Source organism: Schistocerca americana, chromosome X (assembly GCF_021461395.2).
Source record: "Schistocerca americana isolate TAMUIC-IGC-003095 chromosome X, iqSchAmer2.1, whole genome shotgun sequence".
Lineage (NCBI taxonomy): Eukaryota > Metazoa > Arthropoda > Insecta > Orthoptera > Acrididae > Schistocerca > Schistocerca americana.
In genome coordinates, this window is record NC_060130.1 from 964,812,917 (window position 1) to 964,835,256 (window position 22,340).

A 22,340-nucleotide genomic window follows, 5' to 3' on the forward strand; every position below is an offset into this window, starting at 1 on the left:
GAAAAAGCTTGCTGTCGGTGTGGTTCCGCGTATAGATTTATACCACTGCTACATGCGTTGTGTGTTGTTTTGATTTTTTAGTTATGACATGGAATCCGGAAAGTTAAATTCGTTCAGAAGTTAGACCAACGCCGAAATCCGACTGCTATTAGAGCGTCAGTCACTAAAGGGTTGTTATTCTGACTGGGAATAGTTGCCGGTCACCCTTATTTCTGAACTGTATGGGATAGACTACTTTTTTGATTATTTTCCAATTCAGCACGTCCGAATTTCCGGCAGCAAAAATTTACCGTGCTTCTAGACAAATAAAAACAAAGTACGGCCTCAGTGTACCAGAACACACCAAAAAATTAAACGCTTTGAAAGCAAGAAACAAGTAGTTATGTAGCTGACGTACTTAGAACGAAGTGTAATCGATATCTTGAGACATTGGCTACATAGTTTAGATCCTAAACATTCAGCACAATTATATGATACAGCAGGTTGCAGAAATATTTCATAAGCCATATCTGTCAAAGGGAATTTACAGATCTCCAGTATCCTACGAATAAAACGACTCAGCCTAGTTAATGATCCTACTTTACATCGTCACGCATTTTTATTCTCAGGTATTAATACCTCATAATTGACTCACACTGCGATCACAAATTGTCTGCTTAGACACTATTGTACAGTTTTGCATTTCATGGAGAACACAGCTATACATTCTACTACATTTATTGCTAGATGTCAGTCTTTGTACCACGTTGATAATCTGTCAAGATCTGTCTGCAAATTTCTGAAATTATTGTTGGATAATTACTTGCAAGTTTTTATTTTCCACTTTGTAACACAAAAATAAAAATTGTTTTTGCATCCTAGAAAATATTGGACACAGTTCTTTCCGAAAACGGAATCGATTTAGTTTTCTGTGCAGGGTCATCGTCTGTCAGCCACTGCTTTCACCGCCAGGCATTAAGAGATCTCATCAAAGTAATATAGTGGCACATAGAATCAGATTCTTTTTAAAAGGATCCAAACAATGCTGAGATATTAGTTTTCGCATTTGCATTCAATTAGAATCGCTTATGTACGGCAACCAGCCTGAAAGCAATTCTTCATATTTAATTCTCCGTATTAAATGTACTGCCCTGTTTCTTTTGATATCAGCTACACTGACTGCTACTTCTGGCATCAGCTATTTGGTACACCTTTGAACGTCGATCACCCAGTACCAATGAAGATGGAGAAATGGACATGGTATAAATATTCACTACCTTTGGTGAATTATCATTTGTGGTAAATCGACCTAATTAAAGTGTATGATAATCTTACGATGTTCCAGTTTTATCCATTCAACGAAACACATGCACACGAGTAGTTTAAATAGCCGCATAAATAGAGCTATTACGCAGATCAAGTTGACACTTCACATACGCCATCGTTTTACAAACACCAAACTGTGAGTTTCAGTTCCATATACAGTCCGCTGCAAAATGAAACTTTCGTTCTACTGTTTGTTTTGTACAATTTGTTGTCGTGTCACTGGATCCAGTCTCTATGTTTGGATCTATTTCTCATGTACATTATTTTCACCAAGGATGGACTTTCGAACTACCTGTTGTAAGAAGCGTTCTCAGTTTTTAGCAAGATTTTTCTAGAACATTTTTCTCAGCCACTTATGAGTTTCTAATTTCCTACGTATATTTGTGATTGTTTACATATCGTATGACTATAATAGGAGTACAGAAATTCATACATACGCTAGTGTACGAAATTTCAGGACCAAAGCAATTTTCACATGATGTATCACTGCCAAGTAACACAGTTCTATGAAGCTTGGATCAAACATAGAAAGAACTGCTACAATACAGTACAGACGGTAACTGAAAGAAATACGCAATGAGACGAACACAAGTGACACTTTTATTCAAAGTCAATGATTAGATTGAAGCCACGGCGATTTGTGATGATCCCCTGGACATTAAAAAAGGTGCAACATGGTTCGTAATAAGATGTGTGATCACCACGGACTGCAGTGCGTGCTCTTCAATGTGCCCCATGTTTGCCACAAGGCTGGTACGGAGTTGTTGTGGTACAGTGTCATGCAGTCTATAACTGCTGGATGGCCTTTGGGGCATGTGGACGTGCTGCAGTACGTCTCTCAAACGGATTGCACGCGCGCTCGATGGCATTACTCGGAAGTCGGGGGAACGAACGGTCAGTCCAGTCCACTCGCCTAATATCCTCTCGTTCCAACAGCCCATTCCACCTGAGCAGTTCGATGCGCTCGCGCGTTGTCACCCATAAAAATGAAATAACAACCGAATGCACCCCTGACAAGACGCGCATTGGGAAGGAGTACAGTGTCACAATAACGCTGAACGGTTAGTGTGCCTTGTTCAAAGATCTGGAGGTCAGAACGCCCATGCAATTTGATGTCTCCTCACACCATTGCATTTCAACCACGAAACGTCATGTCTGACAGTGTTCCTGGGTGCATGACGCAACCTCTTGTGGCGACAGTAGAAACACCTAATGCACCCAGGAACACTGTTTATGCATGATATAGATACACTGCTGGCCATTAAAATTGCTACAGCAAGAAGAAATGCAGATGATTAAAGAGTATTCATTGCACAAATATATTATACTAGAACTGACATGTGATTACATTTTCACACAATTTGGGTGCATAGATCATGAGAAATCGGTACCCAGAACAACCAACTCTGGCCGTAATAACGGCCTTGATAAGCCTGGGCATTGAGTCAAACAGAGCTTGGATGGCTTGCACAGGTACAGCTGTCCATGCAGCTTCAACACAGTACTACAGTTCAGCAAGAGTAGTGACTGGTGTATTGTGACGAGCCAGTTGCTCGGCCAGCATTGACCAGACATTATCAGTTGGTGAGAGATCTTCTGTATCCAGAAAGACCCGTACAGGACCTGCAACATGCGGTCGTGCATTATCCTGCTGAAATTCAGGTTTCGCAGGGATCGAATGAAGGGTAGAGACACGGGTCGTAACACATCTGTTCAAAGCGCCGTCAATGCGAACATGAGGTGACCGAGACGTGCAACCAATGGCACGCCATAGCATCATGCCGGGTGATACGCCAGTATGGCGATGACGAATACGCGCTTCCAGTGTGCGATCACCGCGATGTCGCCAAACACGGATGCGACCATCATGATGCAGTAAACTGAACCTGGACTCATCGGAAAAAATGACGTTTTGCCATTCGTGCACCCAGGTTCGTCGATGAGTACACCATCGCTGGCGCTCCTGTCTATGATGCAGCGTCAAGGGTAAAAAAAACGCCTCTGAGCACTATGGGACTTAACTTCTGAGGTCATCAGTCCCCTAAAACTTAGAACTACTTAAACCTAACTAACCGCAGCACAGCACACACATCCATGCCCGGGGCAGGATCCGAACCTGCAACCGTAGCGGCCGCGTAGTTCCAGACTGTAGCGCCTAGAACCGCTCGGCCACTACGGCCGGCTCAGCGTCAAGGGTACCCGCAGCCATGGTCTCCGAGCTGATAGTCCATTCTGCTGCAAATGTCGTCGAACTGTTCGTGCAGATGGTTGTTGTCTTGCAAACTTCCCCATCTGTTGACTCAGGGATCGAGACGTGGCTGCACGATCCGTTACAGCCATGTGGATAAGATGCCTGTCATCTCGACTGCTAGTGGTACGAGGCCGTTGGGACCCAGGATGGCGTTCCGTATTACCCTCCTGAACCCACCGATTCCATATTCTGCTAACAGTCATTGGATCTCGACCAACGCGAGCAGCAATGTCGCGATACGATAAACCGCAATCGCGATAGGCTAGAATCCGACATTTATCAAAGTCGGAAACGTGATGGTACGCATTTCTCCTCCTTACACGAGGCATCACAACAACGTTTCACCAGGCATCGCCGATCAACTGCTGTTTGTGTATGAGAAATCGGTTGGAATCTTTCCTCATGTCAGCACGATGTAGATGTCACCACCGGTGCCGACTTTGTGTGAACGCTCTTAAAAGCTAATCATTTGCATATCACAGCATCTTCTTCCTGTCGGTTAAATTTCGCCTCTGTAGCACGTCGTCATCGTGGTGTAGCAGTTTTAATGGCCAGTAGTGTATTAGTGTCAAAGACGACGAGAATCAGCGAAATCCGTAAAATTGAACAAAGGTCCAGGGTCAAATGGAATCTCTAGACGATTTTATACAGAATCTGTGGCCAACTCTGCCCTCCTTTGAAACATAATATACCGTAGATCCATCGAACATAATATTCCCAGTAGTTGGAAGAAATGTCAGACCACATTAGTTTCCAAGAAGGGCAGCACAAGTTGTTCACAGAAGTATCGTACAGTATTTTTTACTCCAATATGTTGTAGTATCTTAGAAAGTATTCTGAGCTCAAACATAATAAGGTATCTCGAACACAAGGACCCCTTTCATGACAGCCAGCGAGGATTCCGGAAACGTCGGTTCTGGGAAACTCAACTCAGACTTGTATATTGCTGGACATCTGGACACCCATTGATCAGGGCAGTCAGGTAGTGTTTCTTGACTTCGGAAAAGCACTATATACAGTAACATACCTATGCCTGTGAAAGAAAGTCCGATCATATGGCGTGTGAAACGAAATTTATGAGTGGACTGAGGATTTCTTGATAGGGAGGACGCATCATCATATTTTTTATACTGAGTCATCGACAGATGTTGATCTAATTTAAGGCGTGTTACAGGAAAATATGTTGGGATCCCATCATGTTGTATATTAGTGACCAGGCAAAAAATGGTTCAAATGGCTCTGAGCACTATGGGACTTAACATCTGAGGTCATCAGTCCCCTAGAACTTAGAACTACTTAAACCTAACTAACCTAAGGACATCACACACATCCATGCCCGAGGTAGGATTAGAACCTGCGAACGTAGACTGAAGCGCCTAGAACCGCTCGGCCACATCGGCCGGATATGACCAACAATGTTAATTGCAACATTATATTTAGGTGCCTTTATCGACAATGAAGCAGGGTAAAGGTGAAGTCCTGCGATCTGACCTTAGACGTGTCAATCGGGTCTGACCGACCGCCGTGTCATCCTGTGGCGATGGTGTCACTGGATGTGGACATGTGGCCAGCTCGCTGCCCTCCCGCTCGTTGTCAGGTTTCTTGACCTTGAAATCGCTACTAATCGGCTGAGGAACTCCTCAGTCTATCTCACGAGGCTGAGTGCGCCGTTTTCCAGTCTTTGCACCAATGAAAGATCCCTGGCAGTACTGGCAATCGAAAACATGTTATCGGCATGGCAGTCAACCGCTCTGACTACTCTGCTACGGAGGCGGATTGGATAACAGAGTATTGTCTTATATAATCTGTTAAAATATTCAGGCAGATCCTGATAAGATTACAAAGAGGTGCGAAGACTGACAACTTCCTTTGTGTTGAGCTACAAAACGAAAAACTGTAGTATCCTGTGCCTATAATATCAATGAGTCACAATTGTAAATCAGTCAACTTCTACAAATGCCTTGTCTTAACTATTTGAGGGGATACGAAACTGAATGATCACATATGCTCAGTTGTAGGTAAACTAGATGCTAGACTTCGGTTCATGGGTGGAATAATGAGGAAAATGTAAACAGGCCACAAAGAATATTGCTTACAAAACACTCGTTCGACTCACCATAGAATGTGGCTCAAGTGTATGGGACACATAACAGAGAGGAATAACAGGGGATACTCAGCCAACACGAGCAAGGGCAACACAAATGCTCACAGGTTTGTTTAACCCACGAGGAAGCGGCACGGAGACGTTGGAAAACATGAACTAGCAGACGATTGAAAATAAAACGTTCACTACCCCTCTAAAGCCTACATACAGTGTTTCAAGATCTAGTATTAACTAACGAATCTAGGAATATGCTACAACCCCCCTAAGTATCACGCCCGTCGGGGTTACGATGACAAAATTAGAGTAATTACAGCGCGCAGGGGTCACTTAGGTATTCATTCATCCCGCTCTTCATACGCGAATGGAACAGGTATGTGTTTCATTGGAAACTACCACTGCTATGCACTTCACAGTGGCTTGCAGTAAAGACGTGTAGATGTGCTAGTGAGTCTTTCAATACGTTCCTGATATTCGCACACGTATAGCTACCTGTATACGTGCCAGAATTATTACTCTCGGAAGGTACCAAGGGACGTGATACAATGGGTAACACATGGGATTCCTGTTTAGGAGGAGCTGGTAGAAATCCCCGCTCGCCCACTAAATCATTCACGCAAATATCGAGATGGATGACGTACTAACATGAAATCGGACTCGCATTCGGAAGTACACTATTGCAAATTCCCTTCCGGACATCCGGTTTAGGTTTCCCGTCGTTTCCCGAAAATCAGTTGTGGCAAATTCAGGGATGGTTCTTTCGAAAACGACACTGGTAATTTTCTTCTTCAATCCAAGACTGTGCTCCGTCTCTAACAAAATAATCGACTACGGGATTTTAATCCCTTGTCTTTCTTCCGATTTTCTTTAAGAAGGCCACGATCAGTTACTTGCTCAATCCCTGTGCAGTCCAAGTTTGTGCTCCGGCTATAATGACGTAGAAGACGACTGAACAGTAAACACTAACCTTCCTCTATTTGTAAGCGTCCCTATTTTAACAATCTTGTCCTTTTCACCACTGTTAGTAAAGCGATCGATCTCAACTAGAAATTTCACCTCTTTGTCATCCATTCATTTACGGTTGTTGACACATACATGTTTGTACTCTTCTGTCTTTTTGCTACTGATAATATTAAAAACGAACACAATGAACACGCCCTCCATCACAGCTCGTTGCTGAAAATTAATTCAAATTGATAGAGGTCTCTGCAGTTACGTCAGTCTCGCAGCTAGTGTTTAATGCAGTATTACTGTATTACGTGGCTGCGATAACGCAACAGCTGCCTACAAATCATAAATGCAAAACAAAGGTGTATTCTGATAATTTTCCTCTCGTAGTGTAATTGGGAACACAGAGAACGTTGCGAATGATGTCAATAAAAATTCTTTATTCGCAGTTTATGGTAGAAAGTTAAATATTGTTTTGATTTCTGAAGAATCACACTGCAGATATTTCGAGTAATCTACACATCCTGTATGATAGTGTCGATTAAGATCAACTCCTCTGTCATTCGTCTGGAAAATCACTGCAAATGAAAAACTGTGACGCACCCTTTGTGGAGCAGTATTGAGAAAACTCTAAAAATCCTATATTAAGTAATGTCAACAGTCACCTACAGCTAGGGACGACAGTAGCGTAAATAAGTTCGATAATACGGTTACACTCAGTATGTCGATTTACGGCAATGGTCAGGCGCTTCTATCCAGATAAAGAACTCCATTTCACTGCGAGAAAACTGTGAAATTTGTGCTACCACGATCAGATTGAATGGAATTTTTAAACAGTTTTCCATACATAAGGACGCGAATAGCAAGATGACTTTAAGTTTCATCTAGACGCACTCTTCATAGAGAAAACTGTACAACACGGTTAAAGGATCACTTCCTCGAAACCGCGTAATTGTTTCCCATTGCGACGCCGAGTTTTGAAATTTGGCTCATCGCTCCGTAATGACGCAGAAGCGTGGCGCCCTGTGACGTCTCTCTTGAGCTTCATACAGCAAGGCGTCGACACACACAAAGAAATGGCCAGAGATCAGAAGCTCAAGATGGTTTGCTGATGGCACACTAGCATCAAATTTCACCATAATTCTGCCCATCGCCACCGTAGATGTGTCACACGATAGAGAGGTCGTCAAACCTTCCCTTACCCACATCTCACCGCTCCCTTGACGCCCCGCCATGCCCTGAGGCTTTCTCTTGTCGATTCTGAGCTGCGGTGTGTCTAAAATGTTTTCCACGGCCACCCATAAGAAATTAGCGAGATTTCGATGTGCGGCGCCGCGGTTCTGATATCTATCGCTGAGGCGTCAAGAGAAGGGGTGAGATGTGGGTAAGGTGTGTGACGATCTTCCCATCCAGCATCATGTGACACGTTGGCGGTGGCGCTGGGCAGAATTGAATGTTTCTTTTTCCTTTTTTTTTTTTTTTTTTTTTTTTTTTTTTTTTTTTTTTTTTTTTTTTGCATTTGTCGACGCCTTGCTGTATGAAGTGTTGCCGAGCTCGAGATTGACGTCGTAGGGCGCCACGCTTTTGAATCATTACAGAAGAATACTACACCCACCTTTGAGCCGAATTTCAAAATTCTGCGTTTCAATGGAGGTAAAAGACAGGGTTTCGGAGTAGTGACAATTTTATATTTTTCGCACAGTATATACAGGGTGTTTCAGACGTGATGGTCAATATTCAGGGATATGACACGAATGATCATTCGGAATAAAAAGTCAAGTAAGCATGGGCTCTACAACGCATACCGTAAGAGCTATGAATAATTCTTGATCTTCGATACCGTGAAACAAATCGTTTTGACTGCAAACTCTTTGGTTTCTATTTTTTGGGACGTGGTAGTATGGACCAAAACAAGCAAAAAGTCTGGTAAACATGTGCTTTAAAATGCATACCTTAAAAGTTATCAGTACTTGTTCATTAGGAGAGTTGTGTTTCAAAGTAGTGAAGATGAAAAAGTGCTCATAGCTCTTAGAGTATGTATTTTAGAGCACATTCTTACTGGTCATTTTCTTCTTGTTTTGGACCATACTACCACTTCCCAAAATATGGAAAGCAAAGAGCTTGCAGTAGAAGAGATTTGTTTCACAACACCGAAGATCAGTTGTTCATAGCCCTTAAGGTAAGCGTTTTAGAGCCAATGTTTACTTGACTTTTTTTGTTTCGAATGATCATTCCTGTCATATCCCTGAATATTGACCATCACTTCTGTAACTCCCTGTATGCAGCTTGTGACCAATAGAGTCCCAGTTCAGGCGTATTTAATGGCCAATATGTCAACGTAAGTTGAGTATCGTCCTCCTCAAACCACTGTAGCAGGATTATGGCCTTGACACGGGCAGCTATACTGCTGGAAAATTCGTGGTAAGGTCTTATGGGACCAAACTGCTGAGATGTTCGGTCCCTAAGCTTACGCACTACTTAATCTAACTTAAACTGACTTACACTAAGGACAACAAACACACCCATGCACGAGGGAGGACTCGAACCCCCGACGGGGGGAGCCGCGTGGATCGTCACAAGGCGCCACGAATGGACGTAGGTGGACCACAATAATGTTCTCAGCTATCGTGGTTCCTTCGATTATTGCCACAGGTCCTATGCAGGCCCAGATGTATTTCTTCGATACATAAAATTGCCCCACCGGCCTGCGTCCGTGGCGCGGTGCATGTTTAAGCAGCTTTGCGTATCCGGACAAGACTATCTACTTGGGGTAACAAGAAACGTGACTCTTCTGATCAGACGACACGTTTCCAATAGTCTACGGTCCAGTCTCGATAGTTCCATCTCCTCTAAATCTTAATTCACGATATCGTTGGTTCGGCAAGGAAAACATAGAGCCCATTTGCTGCGGAGTACCATGTTCGTTAATTTGCACTGAACGTGGTGCTCAGAAACAGTTGTGACTGGACCAGCATTTTACTCTGTCGTCAGATGTGCTACAGACCTCCTATCCTGCTTTATAAAGAATCCGAGCTCCGTGTTCTGTGATGTAACGTGGACGTCCAACGCCTAGCCGCCTAATCCTGGTTTCACATTCACTCAACCATTCACAGCGCCAGCGCATGAACAGCCAATCAGCTTCGCCGTTTCCGAGATCACGCTCGCAGGTGTCGGTCCATGACAATCTACGCTGTGTCAAAAACGCTTACGTCAGTGGATTTCGCTATTTGCAGTCTGTGTCGTCACTAGAATAACTCCCCAGTCGTCTCTTCTTCGCTTGTATATTTGCCTCGACACGCCAAGTACCCGCAAAGCCACCAGGCAGCATTCAATCTCACGGTGGACAGTGATCATAAAGTTCTAGCTAATCGGTCTCTCTCTCTCTCTCTCTCTATATATATATATATATATATATATATATATATATATATATATATATATATATACTCCTGGAAATTGAAATAAGAACACCGTGAATTCATTGTCCCAGGAAGGGGAAACTTTATTGACACATTCCTGGGGTCAGATACATCACATGATCACACTGACAGAACCACAGGCACATAGACACAGGCAACAGAGCATGCACAATGTCGGCACTAGTACAGTGTATATCCACCTTTCGCAGCAATGCAGGCTGCTATTCTCCCATGGAGACGATCGTAGAGATGCTGTATGTAGTCCTGTGGAACGGCTTGCCACGCCATTTCCACCTGGCGCCTCAGTTGGACCAGCGTTCGTGCTGGACGTGCAGACCGCGTGAGACGACGCTTCATCCAGTCCCAAACATGCTCAATGGGGGACAGATCCGGAGATCTTGCTGGCCAGGGTAGTTGACTTACACATTCTAGAGCACGTTGGGTGGCACGGGAAACATGCGGACGTGCATTGTCTTGTTGGAACAGCAAGTTCCCTTGCCGGTCTAGGAATGGTAGAACGATGGGTTCGATGACGGTTTGGATGTACCGTGCACTATTCAGTGTCCCCTCGACGATCACCAGTGGTGTACGGCCAGTGTAGGAGATCGCTCCCCACACCATGATGCCAGGTGTTGGCCCTGTGTGCCTCGGTCGTATGCAGTCCTGATTGTGGCGCTGACCTGCACGGCGCCAAACACGCATACGACCATCATTGGCACCAAGGCAGAAGCGACTCTCATCGCTGAAGACGACACGTCTCCATTCGTCCCCCCATTCACGCCTGTCGCGACACCACTGGAGGCGGGCTGCACGATGTTGGGGCGTGAGCGGAAGACGGCCTAACGGTGTGCGGGACCGTAGCCCAGCTTCATGGAGACGGTTGCGAATGGTCCTCGCCGATACCCCAGGAGCAAAAGTGTCCCTAATTTGCTGGGAAGTGGCGGTGTGGTCCCCTACGGCACTGCGTAGGATCCTACGGTCTTGGCGTGCATCCGTGCGTCGCTGCGGTCCGGTCCCAGGTCGACGGGCACGTGCACCTTCCGCCGACCACTGGCGACAACATCGATGTACTGTGGAGACCTCACGCCCCACGTGTTGAGCAATTCGGCGGTACGTCCACCCGGCCTCCCGCATGCCCACTATACACCCTCGCTCAAAGTCCGTCAACTGCACATACGGTTCACGTCCACGCTGTCGCGGCACGCTACCAGTGTTAAAGACTGCGATGGAGCTCCGTATGCCACGGCAAACTGGCTGACACTGACGGCGGCGGTGCACAAATGCTGCGCAGCTAGCGCCATTCGACGGCCAACACCGCGGTTCCTGGTGTGTCCGCTGTGCCGTGCGTGTGATCATTGCTTGTACAGCCCTCTCGCAGTGTCCGGAGCAAGTATGGTGGGTCTGACGCACCGGTGTCAATGTGTTCTTTTTTCCATTTCCAGGTGTGTATATATATATATATATGTGTGTGTGTGTGTGTGTGTGTGTGTGTGAGAGAGAGAGAGAGAGAGAGAGAGAGAGAGAGAGTGTGTGTGTGTGTGTGTGTGTATGTTCGCGCGTTCGCGTGTGTGTCCATTTCAGCTAATCTGCTCACGTCCGTCATTTCGTGAACCGTTTGGGATATCTTTTCACTAGTATGAAATGTTAAAAAGTGCTCACTAAATGACGTACAATTTCTTCTTAGCTACATCAGTTACACAGATATAAGTATCAACTTCGCTTTCTCAAGTATAGCAACTTCTAATACTGCTATCGTCACTCTGCCTTTCACTCTTAAAAACCTATTAGTAGTTTACTATATTTAGAAATGCCATGTGTTTTGAACATGAAACCGATTTCTGTGTTACGCGGAAGCTCCTGTTGTTCAAATGGTTCAAATGGCTCTGAGCACTATGCGACTCAACTGCTGAGGTCATCAATCCCCTAGATCTTAGAACCACTTAAACCTAACTAACCTAAGGACATCACACACATCCATGCCCGAGGCAGGATTCGAACCTGCGAACGTAGAGGTCGCGCGGTTCCAGACTGTAGCGCCTAGAACCGCTCGGCCACTCCGGCTGGCCTCCTGTTGTTATACGAAACTGTCGCACCTGCCTGATGAGGCGTTCCAGCTTGGCGCAGCCTGCAGAGTTTAAGCACAAATGCGGAAGTGTGGAGAAAATTTTATTTGAGAACTGATACCAATCACATACACTGCGGGCCCCAAAGAACAAAAGTGATACCAACCACATCAGGCTACATCTGGCTGGACCTGCACGCCGACTGGAACTGCCGGCCAGGGTGGCCGAGAGGTTCTAGGCGCTACAGTCTGGAACCGAACAACCGCTACGGTCGCAGGTTCGAATCCTGCCTCGGGCATGGATGTGTGTGAAGTCCTTAGGTTAGTTAGGAATAGTAGTTCTACGACTAGGGGACTGATGACCTCAGAAGTTAAGTCCCATAGTGCTCAGAGCCATCTAAACCATCCGACTGGAAGGCAACAGAAGTGGCATCTAAGTAACGTTCACCATTTAACTACGGTAATAGCTCTCTTCTTGTTTCTGTCAGAGCTTGGAAAGAAAGACATACGCCAAAAATGGAACAGATTTGTAAAACAGGAACTGAGATACAAAGATTGTTAAATAAAAACTTCGCGTCATGAATTTAATGTCACGATACACGTTTACACCGGATATAAAATTACGAACGCCCGAGTAAGATAGCAGTCCGGGCGGGAAGGCGTGCCGGTCCCCGGCACGAATCCGCCCGGTGAATTAGTGTCGAGGTCCGGTGTGCCGGCCAGTCTGTGGATGGTTTTTAAGCCGAATGCGGGCTGGTTCCCCTTATTCCGCCTCAGTTACACTACGTCGGCGACTGCTGCGCAAACACTTTCTCCACGTACGCGTACACCATAATTATTCTACCACGCAAACATTGGGGCTACACTTGTGGGGTTGTAAACCAATAAGAGCTACGGCGGGGACGAAGCCTCTCCGTCGTTTCTAGGTCCCCAGTTACATAGAATACAATACAAGATAGCAGTCGGGTTCCTGTTTAAAAGAGACAAATCTTAAATTCTAAGTATTGTAATTTCGCCAAACTAATAATCCGATTTTCAAGAGTGAATTCGTCTTTTTTGGAATTATAGTATTACCATCAGAAATTACTATATTCCCATTTGAAAAAGCGAAGATGATACTGATATCTTTGTAATTAATACAGCTATTGATGGAGGCTATAGACCATATTGTGAGGACTTCTCTCAATTCGTCTGGTGATAGCAAAATTATGATATCTTAAAGGATTCTGGAAATATTTGAGGTGAACAGCTCACCTGAACCACCCTCTACTAAACCTGGTGTTTCTCCTAAGAGTCGTTAGGTGTATTTTCTCTGGTGCTTCGGCAGATATTTGCAGTTTCGTTTTTGCGTTGTGTAGCTGTAGTCAACCCAAACAATCGCAGCTCGCCACGTCTTTCATGCGACGCCCACTGTCAATAGAAAGCGTCGGTTTGTTTCCCATTACAAACAAAATTATTTTTAATGCGAAATTTTACGTGACAATCCAATAGAGCGCCCCCAAATTAGTCTAGTCCGACGTCTGTTTTATCGATGATTATTAACAGGGATAGTAATCCACCTAGAATAAACAACAATCCAGCTCGGAGCTGCATGCTTGGCGGCAGCAGGCGCCTGACAGGGCATTGCTGGAGTACTGGTTTTGCACGGAGTTTTACTGTCCCTGGTGATACCTGTCGACAAAAAAATCTCGCACTAGACTAATCTGGCAGCACTCTATTGAATGGGCACCTAAGATTCCTCTTTAACAATCATTTTGTTTGTAACTGGAAACAAACCGACGCTTTCCGTCGATACTGGGAGACGCATGAAAGCCGTATGAGCAAAAGTTTTGTGTGTGCGGACCGCAGCTACATAATGCGAAAGCGTAATTACAAATATCTAGAGAGGCACCGGAGAAAATGAGAAAATGCGCTTCACGACTCTTGGGAATGACATGTTGCATATATATGCTGACCATTTGCAGGACTCTAATTCAGCATTTATTTCTGTTGAAGCATTTCCTGATGAAAATGAGCAAAGTAACAGAAAACTTGGAGATACTTGTAGGGTTTAGCAATAGCTTGTGAATGACATATGTTTCCCTGTGTTATGGTTCAAATGGCTCTGAGCACTATGGGACTCAACTGCTGAGGTCATTAGTCCCCTAGAACTTAGAACTAGTTAAACCTAACTAACCTAAGGACATCACAAACATCCATGCCCGAGGCAGGATTCGAACCTGCGACCGTCCCTGTGTTATGGAAGCAGTATGTTACTCATATGCCACCACCTGAATTAATAAAACTTTGAATGCAGAGTGTGTAAAGCATCATTCTGGAAAATCATCCAGGACACTCCTTTTAGGGCAGAGACGGAAAATGTCTCCGACTGTATTCAGCAAATGGCTACTGCAAAATTAGACTTGCTACATATGGTATATTTTTTTTCAATTTTGTGCTGAAATAATGGATCATTTTTTAAGCAGGCGTAGAGTAAATTTCTAAATTATATTTATTGAAGTTCGCCTTGAGCGTGCTTCATGTTCGCACTCGCAGTATTTGTGGCTGTTGTTAGTGGAAGTAGAATCTTCAGGTTGATAAAGCTGCGTCATTTGCCTTCTTCAGGAGTCTTCTGGGTTGCTGACTTCTGTTCTGCTATTTGAAGACACCAGCGGACTTCATAACAGGATATCACCAAAACGACCGAAACGCTGCTTTTGTAAAAATGAGGGGAGTCTTATGGTCTGAAAGGTTTTAGTGATAGTATATACTTCGCTAGAGGAAAGTTTAGTTTACTCCTTTGAAGACATGTGAATTAACGATTTTTTGTGGACAACCCAATTGTACATTTTGCTTTCAGCATATTAACGCGGGTGGCTGCATCCACGAGATAATGAGAAGGTATCCCTGTATGTTTTTGTGTGCTTTCATTGCTTTATAAAATGAATACTCAGCAATGTTTCCTAATCCGTCGTTCTATGACGACTTTCGAAAACCCACTTTCCTAAACAATATACACAAAGCAACTTTATAAATAGGTACAGTTCAGGATAAAAGTGACCGAACTACTTCTCCGGTACAAGGACTGCAGAAATGAAAGAAGTGTGAAATTTGATTCTCAAAATGCGCATTCTTATTATTACATACTGCTGAGGTTCAAAATATTCAAGTAACAGAAATACTGGCACTGGAGTAGTATTTCAACTGCTTTATTAGCCAGTCCACGTAATTAATTGTAATCGACGGTAAGGGTTTGCACCTTATTGATCACCCATTTCTCAGACTACAAAGGACTTCTACCTTTGTTACGGCGTCACAGAAACTGTCTACGATCCACCTTTTCCAGCACAAACGACTTTCCCGTACCACTTGAAAAGGCGAAAGCTCAGCTGGAGAAACGGTTGATCTCTCACCGCTCGTATATTTTAAAATTTCAGGCTTGAGTGGGTCGGTGCTAGCTGTATGCTGGGGACTTGGCTATAGAGCGAAAGGGCCGCCCAAGCCCGAAGAATGGGGACCTCGCACGGGGCGTTACTCTGATAACCTCGCGAGACAAACTGGCCCTCTTCCTAAACATCCCGAGACGAATGCCAAACTGCTTTGGCAGCATCGGATTCCCAGTGGGATTTTCACAGTCCTCTTCCAAGGTAACATTTTCCTTCCGAGAAGAGGATTTTACTCGGCTGTTTCTATACAGTTGAAGCGATCGCTAAGGACGAGGGTGGCAGAATACTCTGCCTCCGTTTCGAGTGTATATCTCTTCGTTATAGGCTGACACATTATTCTATTGGCTGCTGTTCACTTTGCTTTTCCTCTAACCAGCATTTTACGGAGAAAATTATTCACTAATGAGTGGTAGAGAAGTGTCTCATGCAAACCTATATTTAACTTTTACGTAATAGACGCAATTTTCATACCCTAGTAGTACCCAAGATGTTATTAGCAAATTAGAATTCGATGAATGAAACTCCGTATGATGGCATTTGCTGTTTATTATAGCCCATTGAAAGAGCCACGACCGGTTTCAAATCTTAAATACGCCCTCAGGTGCATTTCTGTATAAAAGAATTACAGTGTTTGTATAATAAAAATCATAAATGAATTTTTTTAAATCTTAAAAAACTTTCACTACAAATACTGTTCTGTATAGGTATTGTTAAACGCCGTTGCATTAAATAAACTTTAAAAAACTTCTGCTACGAATATAATATTATATAGACTGTTGATAGTCAATTTTCATATTCATTACTTGCAGGTCATCATTTCAAGCCTAATGAAAATTGCGTTGTTCCAAGGTGCAGCTGTAAACGGAAGTGAGTAACCACTCAACGGTTGCTGTTAAACACCGGTGGTGGGTGCATACGGCTAGTTAGACAAAAATGCATGTACAGATAGGCCCACCGAGAATGTGATGGATCCGGAAAATAATTTTTAGTTAGACATGATATTTTTAGAAGCTTATGTGCGACTGTTTAGTTTCTGCAACATATTTTATCAATGATACTACACTGTAAATACCTGCAAGTTAAAGTAAATTGTAAGTCAAGGAAAGAAATATTGAAGTGTGAAAGAACAAAAAAGGTTTCATAAACTAATTCAACAAAAATAACTAATTAATTTGGGAGTGACGGCATCTCAATATGCTGCGATACCCGACATTTTTTAACTGCACTTAATCAGTATGTTGTTTTTTGATGTTTTCGGTGTTCTTTCTTGATGCTTCTGTGGCAGTACAAATAGTACTACATAATGCTGGGTGTCGCAGAAGTTTTTCCCTGATTACAAACATTGATAAGGCATAACATTTGACACATAGACAAGTATTGAATCGTATGTGACATATTCAAACCTTTTTGTACATACATGCTGTTACTTTGTTTGTTACAGGGTTCAGTGACGTAACAACGGCGGAATCCGACACCATTTGCAAACAACGTGTACTCAGACCAGAAGAAAGCCCAATGTTTCCTCTGATATCACGAGACATAGTCACCAAAAACAGTCCAGAGAAAATTCCAGATGGCATACCACAGACAGCCACCAGATGTTAAAAGCGTCAAGATGTGGTACGAGAAGTTTAAGGAAACAGGGAGCGACTGTGATCTCCCTAGAACAGGCAGGGCCGGACCTAGTGCATACATTTCAGACAGAGACAGACACCTTCGTGAGAAGTCCCAAGAAGTAGGTATGCAGATCGTCACGTGAGTTGAAGATTCCGAAGACATCAGTACACCCTATATAAACAACTTCTTTCCCGTGCGTACGAGACACTTTGGGCTTTCTCCTGGTTCGAGTACATATTCTTTGCAAATGGTGTCCGATTCCGCCGTTGTTACGTCACTGGACCCTGTAACGAACAAAGTAACAGAAATGAAACTTCCTGGCAGATTAAGACTGTGTGCCCGACCGAGACTCGAACTCGGGACCTTTGCCTTTCGCGGGCAAGCACTTGCGGGCGAGCACTTATCCGCGAAAGGCAAAGATCCCGAGTTCGAGCCTCGGCCCGGCACACAGTTTTAATCCGCCAGGAAGTTTCATATCAGCGCACACTCCGCTGCAGAGTGAAAATCTCATTCTGGAAAGTAATAGAAAGTATGTATGTCACACGCAATTCGAGTTAATAAGTACTTTGACCGCGAATCATCGTTTATGCCTTACGAATGTTTGTAGTCAGGGAAAGACTTCTGAGACAGTTGGTATATCTTCATAGTGAAAGGACTGTCGAGTAAAATATGTGAACATATTGTGTACATTGTAGAGTGTAAGCTAGCAGATTTGAAATGTCGAGATTTTTATTTTAGATGTAATGAACTTAAGGAATGTAGTTTTTCGTTTCATATTTCATCTTTTGAAATAGAGTTTCTTTGGTTTGTTACACATTATTACGACTACAAATGTCAGAGGTTTGGGCTGAGAGCGTGGAGATTTAGTACCTCTGCACGAGACGATGTGCCACTGAGTGTAACAGCTGCCGCTCGGAAGTACCTTTGCGAGTGCGTGCGTGTGTGTGTCTCAGTTGAGTAGCAGTGTGAGCAGGTGGTGGTGGTGCGGCCGCAGGCTCCGACGCGGCGGCGCCGGCGTCCGCGTCGGCCGAGACGCGCAACCTGAGCCTGCAGAGCACGTGCCACCTGGCGCTGGACGCCTGCCAGCGCAACGCCTCGTGCCGCGCCAAGCTGCAGCCCGTGCTCGCCGCCTGCGACCCCGCGCCCGGCCGCTGCCACCGCCACAGCTGCATGGACAAGCTGCAGGACTTCTACCGACAGAAGGACCTGCTGCCCTTCACGCTCGAGATAGCCTTCTGCCTCTGCAAGTAAGTCGACGCTGCTTCCCGATCCGGGGGCTCGCCCCTATTACCTATCACGAGCATCGTTCAACAAGTAATGCAACACTTCTCTTACGGTAAACTGGTTGGTTTCTTTCGAAATTCCAAAATACTGTATTATTCCCCACTATTTTGACTACAAATTCCTATTTTTCTGCATAATCTCCGATCAGAGCGACAGCGCTGCGCCACCTTAGTGGGAGGGCCTATACACCCGCTCGGTATCACTCTACTGGACGACGTCGCAGCCATCGTCTTGCTGCGTCAGTAACGTCCCCATCATCCAAGTACTGCATCCCGCGGAGTGCATCCATCGTTGAGCCGAAAAGATGTAGCTTTAGGGTGGATGAGGAAGAAGAGTCCTATAAAGTTTTTTGAGCGTCTCTCGGGTGCGCATACATGTGCGAGGTCTTCATGGAGAAGAAGAAGTTCGTTTACATTTTTGTGGCGACGATCAAACTGAATTCTTTTCTTAAATTTCCTGAGGGTAGCACAACCTTGTGCAGCCGACAGCCACGCGGGAGACTGGACGGATTTGGGCGACATTGTGATGATGACAGACGCCTCGACCAACGGCTCACCGTGCTTTTGTTCACTGCCAGGTCTTCGTAGACATTCTACAAGCGCCTATGAATATCTGCGATGCTCTCACAGCTCTCTGCTTGGAACGCACCTCCTTTAGTGACGCTATTTTGAAGGCTACGTATAGTGCTGCCACAAAAAAAAAAAGTTCAAATGTGTGTGAAATTTTATGGGACTTAACTGCTAAGATCATCAGTCCCTAACCTTACACACCACTTAACCTAAATTATCCTAAAGACAAACACACACACACCCATGCCCGAGGGAGGACTCGAACCTCCGCCGTGACCAGCGGCACAGTCCATGACAGCAGCGCCTATGACCGCTCGGCTAATCCCGCGCGGCTGCTGCCACCAATCGGAACATCATAAAACTATACGCGCTGAAGCGGGAACATTCCACCATGTCTCACAACTAATACCACATATTTTCAACCGAAATTGGGAGAGAAAAGTAATGTGTTGCGTTACTTATTGAACTCCTCTCGCAAGAGTATTTTATTAGCCTCTATAGTCTAATAGGTAGCGTCTGCTTTTGAGGTCAATAGTTGCGACAAGTAACGTCTGCAGACAGCCTTCTCAGCATTCCGCTGCTCGCGGTGATATAAAACCACTTTAAAGTCTCTATCACCTAAAAAATCGTGTAAAAAATCTGAAATTTAGGAACCATATAAATATCCCTAGTGTCTCCAAGGACGTCAAAAATCTGTTCTTAATTTCAAAATTATGACCAGAGTTAATATTTAGAAACGTATTAAATTTTCCTATCGGGGAAACTATTTAAAACTTGTAGCCTTATATCTTGAAAATTGCTGAATTCACTTAAAGTCTTTCTTTCCTTTCGTTCATTACGAAAGTTTCGTATTTCATTGTGTTCGTCACGTACCAGGTGTGATACAAATATACAGTGAATAATTTTATTAGAAGCAAAGTAATAAGCTTACAAGTCATTCGATTTATCTTCTTCAAAGTACTGCCCTTGGTTAGGAATGCACGTATCCCAACGTTGAATCCGTGACTGGAAGCATTTCTGGAAGACTTCCTTTCCAAGCGCGTTAAACTGCTCTGTCATAGTTCGCTCAATGTCAGGAATACTGTCAAACCTTTTTACTTTAAGCACGGTATTAATTTTTGGGAAGAATCACAAGTAGCATGGAGCAAAATTTGGTGACGAAGGCGGATTTCGACAGACAGGAACACTTTTTCCGGCCCAAAACCCACAAATCAAAAGCGAAGTGTGGCACGGCGTGTTGTCGTGATGAAGAAGGAAGCCATTGGACCATTTTTCTGAGCTCTTTCTTCGTGCATCGTTTCCCAAACGTTGCATTACGCCCTTTTAAAAGTCCGTTTTACAGTTTTATGCCTTGGAATAAACTAAAATCGCACTATTCCACCAGTATCGAGAAAAACAGTGAACTTAACTTTGACATTAGATATTGACTGTCGTGCGTTTTTAGGGCGAGAAAATTCGCTGGTTTTCCATTGGGAACTGTGAATTTTCGTCTAAAGATCATACCCATAGACTCAAATTTCATCTCCAGTTACAATTTTGGACATGAAGTCAGGATCTGAATGAAGACGATGCTTCAGCTCCGTACAACGTGACCACGATTTTCCTTCTGTTCATCACTAAAAAGTCTGGGAACAAATTTTCAACTCACTCGTCTCACTTGCAAATTATCGGTTACTGGCACGTACTAGATATTGAGCTCTTTGGTAAGCTCTCGAATAGTTATTTGCCTGTTTCAGTGACCAATTTTTGCCACTTCTTGTACGTTTTCTCCTGTTTTTGAACTTAATGAACGTCCCGAACGTTTCTCGTCTTCTACAGACTCATTTCCGTTTTTCAATCGCTCATGCCACTTGTCTTCAGACATACAGTATTATGGCCATACACCACTTTCTAAATTTCATGATTTTTTGGCACTTTTTTGCAACTTGAAACAGAACTTAATGTTCACGCGTTGTTCGAAATCCATGACGCGCGACAGACACCGCGAGCACAACCTCACTCTAGCGTCTCTGGACATTGACTGACAAGTCAGAACGTGTTCCAGATTGACGCCGCTTTTCTCCAGGCTATCGGACAAATTATATCAGATGGTTGTAGGGTCAACATTTCTTGCTAAAAAAAATTAATTCAACATGTTTTTTGATCGTATTCGTATACGCATCTCAAAACGGGATTTCTTTTTTTTTCAGTTTTATCAACCCAACTCTAATGAATGTTAATAGCTTAAACCCAACAAAAATCACGAAGAAACTTCGATATTGACGTATACGGCACACTGATGACCCAAAACATTACTACCACCTGCTTAATAGCTTGTTCTCCATCTTTGGAACAAAATACATCACTGATTCTGCTTATCAGGAATCCGACAGTTTGTTGATAGGTTCGAAAGTTTGATCGTAGGTTTGTGGATACATGTGGCATTAGATGTCTACGCACAGTGCATGTAACTGTGTAAATAACGGGCCGCTGATTTGTGTCCGCGGTGATGGCGGCCGATAGCGACCAAGATGGGTTCGACAGGGTTTACATCAGCCAGATTTCGTCGCCGAGACATCAGCGTGACTTCATTATAATGCTCCTCAAACAACTGCAGCACGGTTCCGGCTCCGAGACACGGACAAGTACACTGCTGAAAGATGACATCGCCGTCGGGAAGACATCAAGCATGAAGGTGGTTCGCACCTGTCAACGTGTCTTCGATTGCTGCAACAGGTCCCATGCAAGTGCAGACGAATGTCTGCCATAGCGTAATACTGTTCCCACACGCCTGCGTCCATGGCGTGCTGCACGTTTCGAACCGCCGTTCACCTCGATGACGGCGTTTGTGGAAACGACCATCGACCGAGTGTAGTAATAAATGTGATTCACACGAGGAGCCGATACGTTTCCATTGATTGACTGCCGAATCCCGATGGTTCTGTGCCCAGTGCAGTCGTAATTGACGACGTCGTTGGGTCAGCATGTGATTACATAGGGGTGTCTGCTACGGACCTCCACGGAACGGTGTGTTCCGAAACACTTGTGCGTGAACCAGCATTGTGCTCAGATCACCATCTATCTTACTTTACAGAGCAGACAAGCCTCCGAACCCCACGTTCCGTGAAGAGTGGTGGACGTCCGGAAGCGAGAAGCACGAAGACAGCGGTGCACCCAATGCACTGGACATAAGAGCGTCACCATGTCGTCTTTGCAGACCAGTCCTGACTCTATGTATAGCAGCACGTTGGACATATCCGCATGTGGAGGCTCCGAGGAGAACGAAATTTACCAGACTGCATTCTTCGTCGTTATACAAGCTGAGTCAGGAGGAGAGATACATGCATTGAGGAGGAGGAGGAGGAGGAGGAGGAGGAGGA

At 44.4% G+C, this 22,340-nt stretch overlaps 1 protein-coding gene across 1 annotated transcript in view; it reads left to right on the forward strand.

The window, feature by feature from the left end:
* LOC124556422 overlaps positions 1-22,340 on the forward strand; it is a 962,508-nt gene that overhangs the window by 668,104 nt on the left and 272,064 nt on the right. Inside the window, exon 6 of the mRNA XM_047130380.1 lies at positions 18,123-18,375. Coding sequence (XP_046986336.1) covers positions 18,123-18,375 — 253 coding nt within the window. The remainder of the gene's footprint in view (positions 1-18,122; positions 18,376-22,340) is intronic.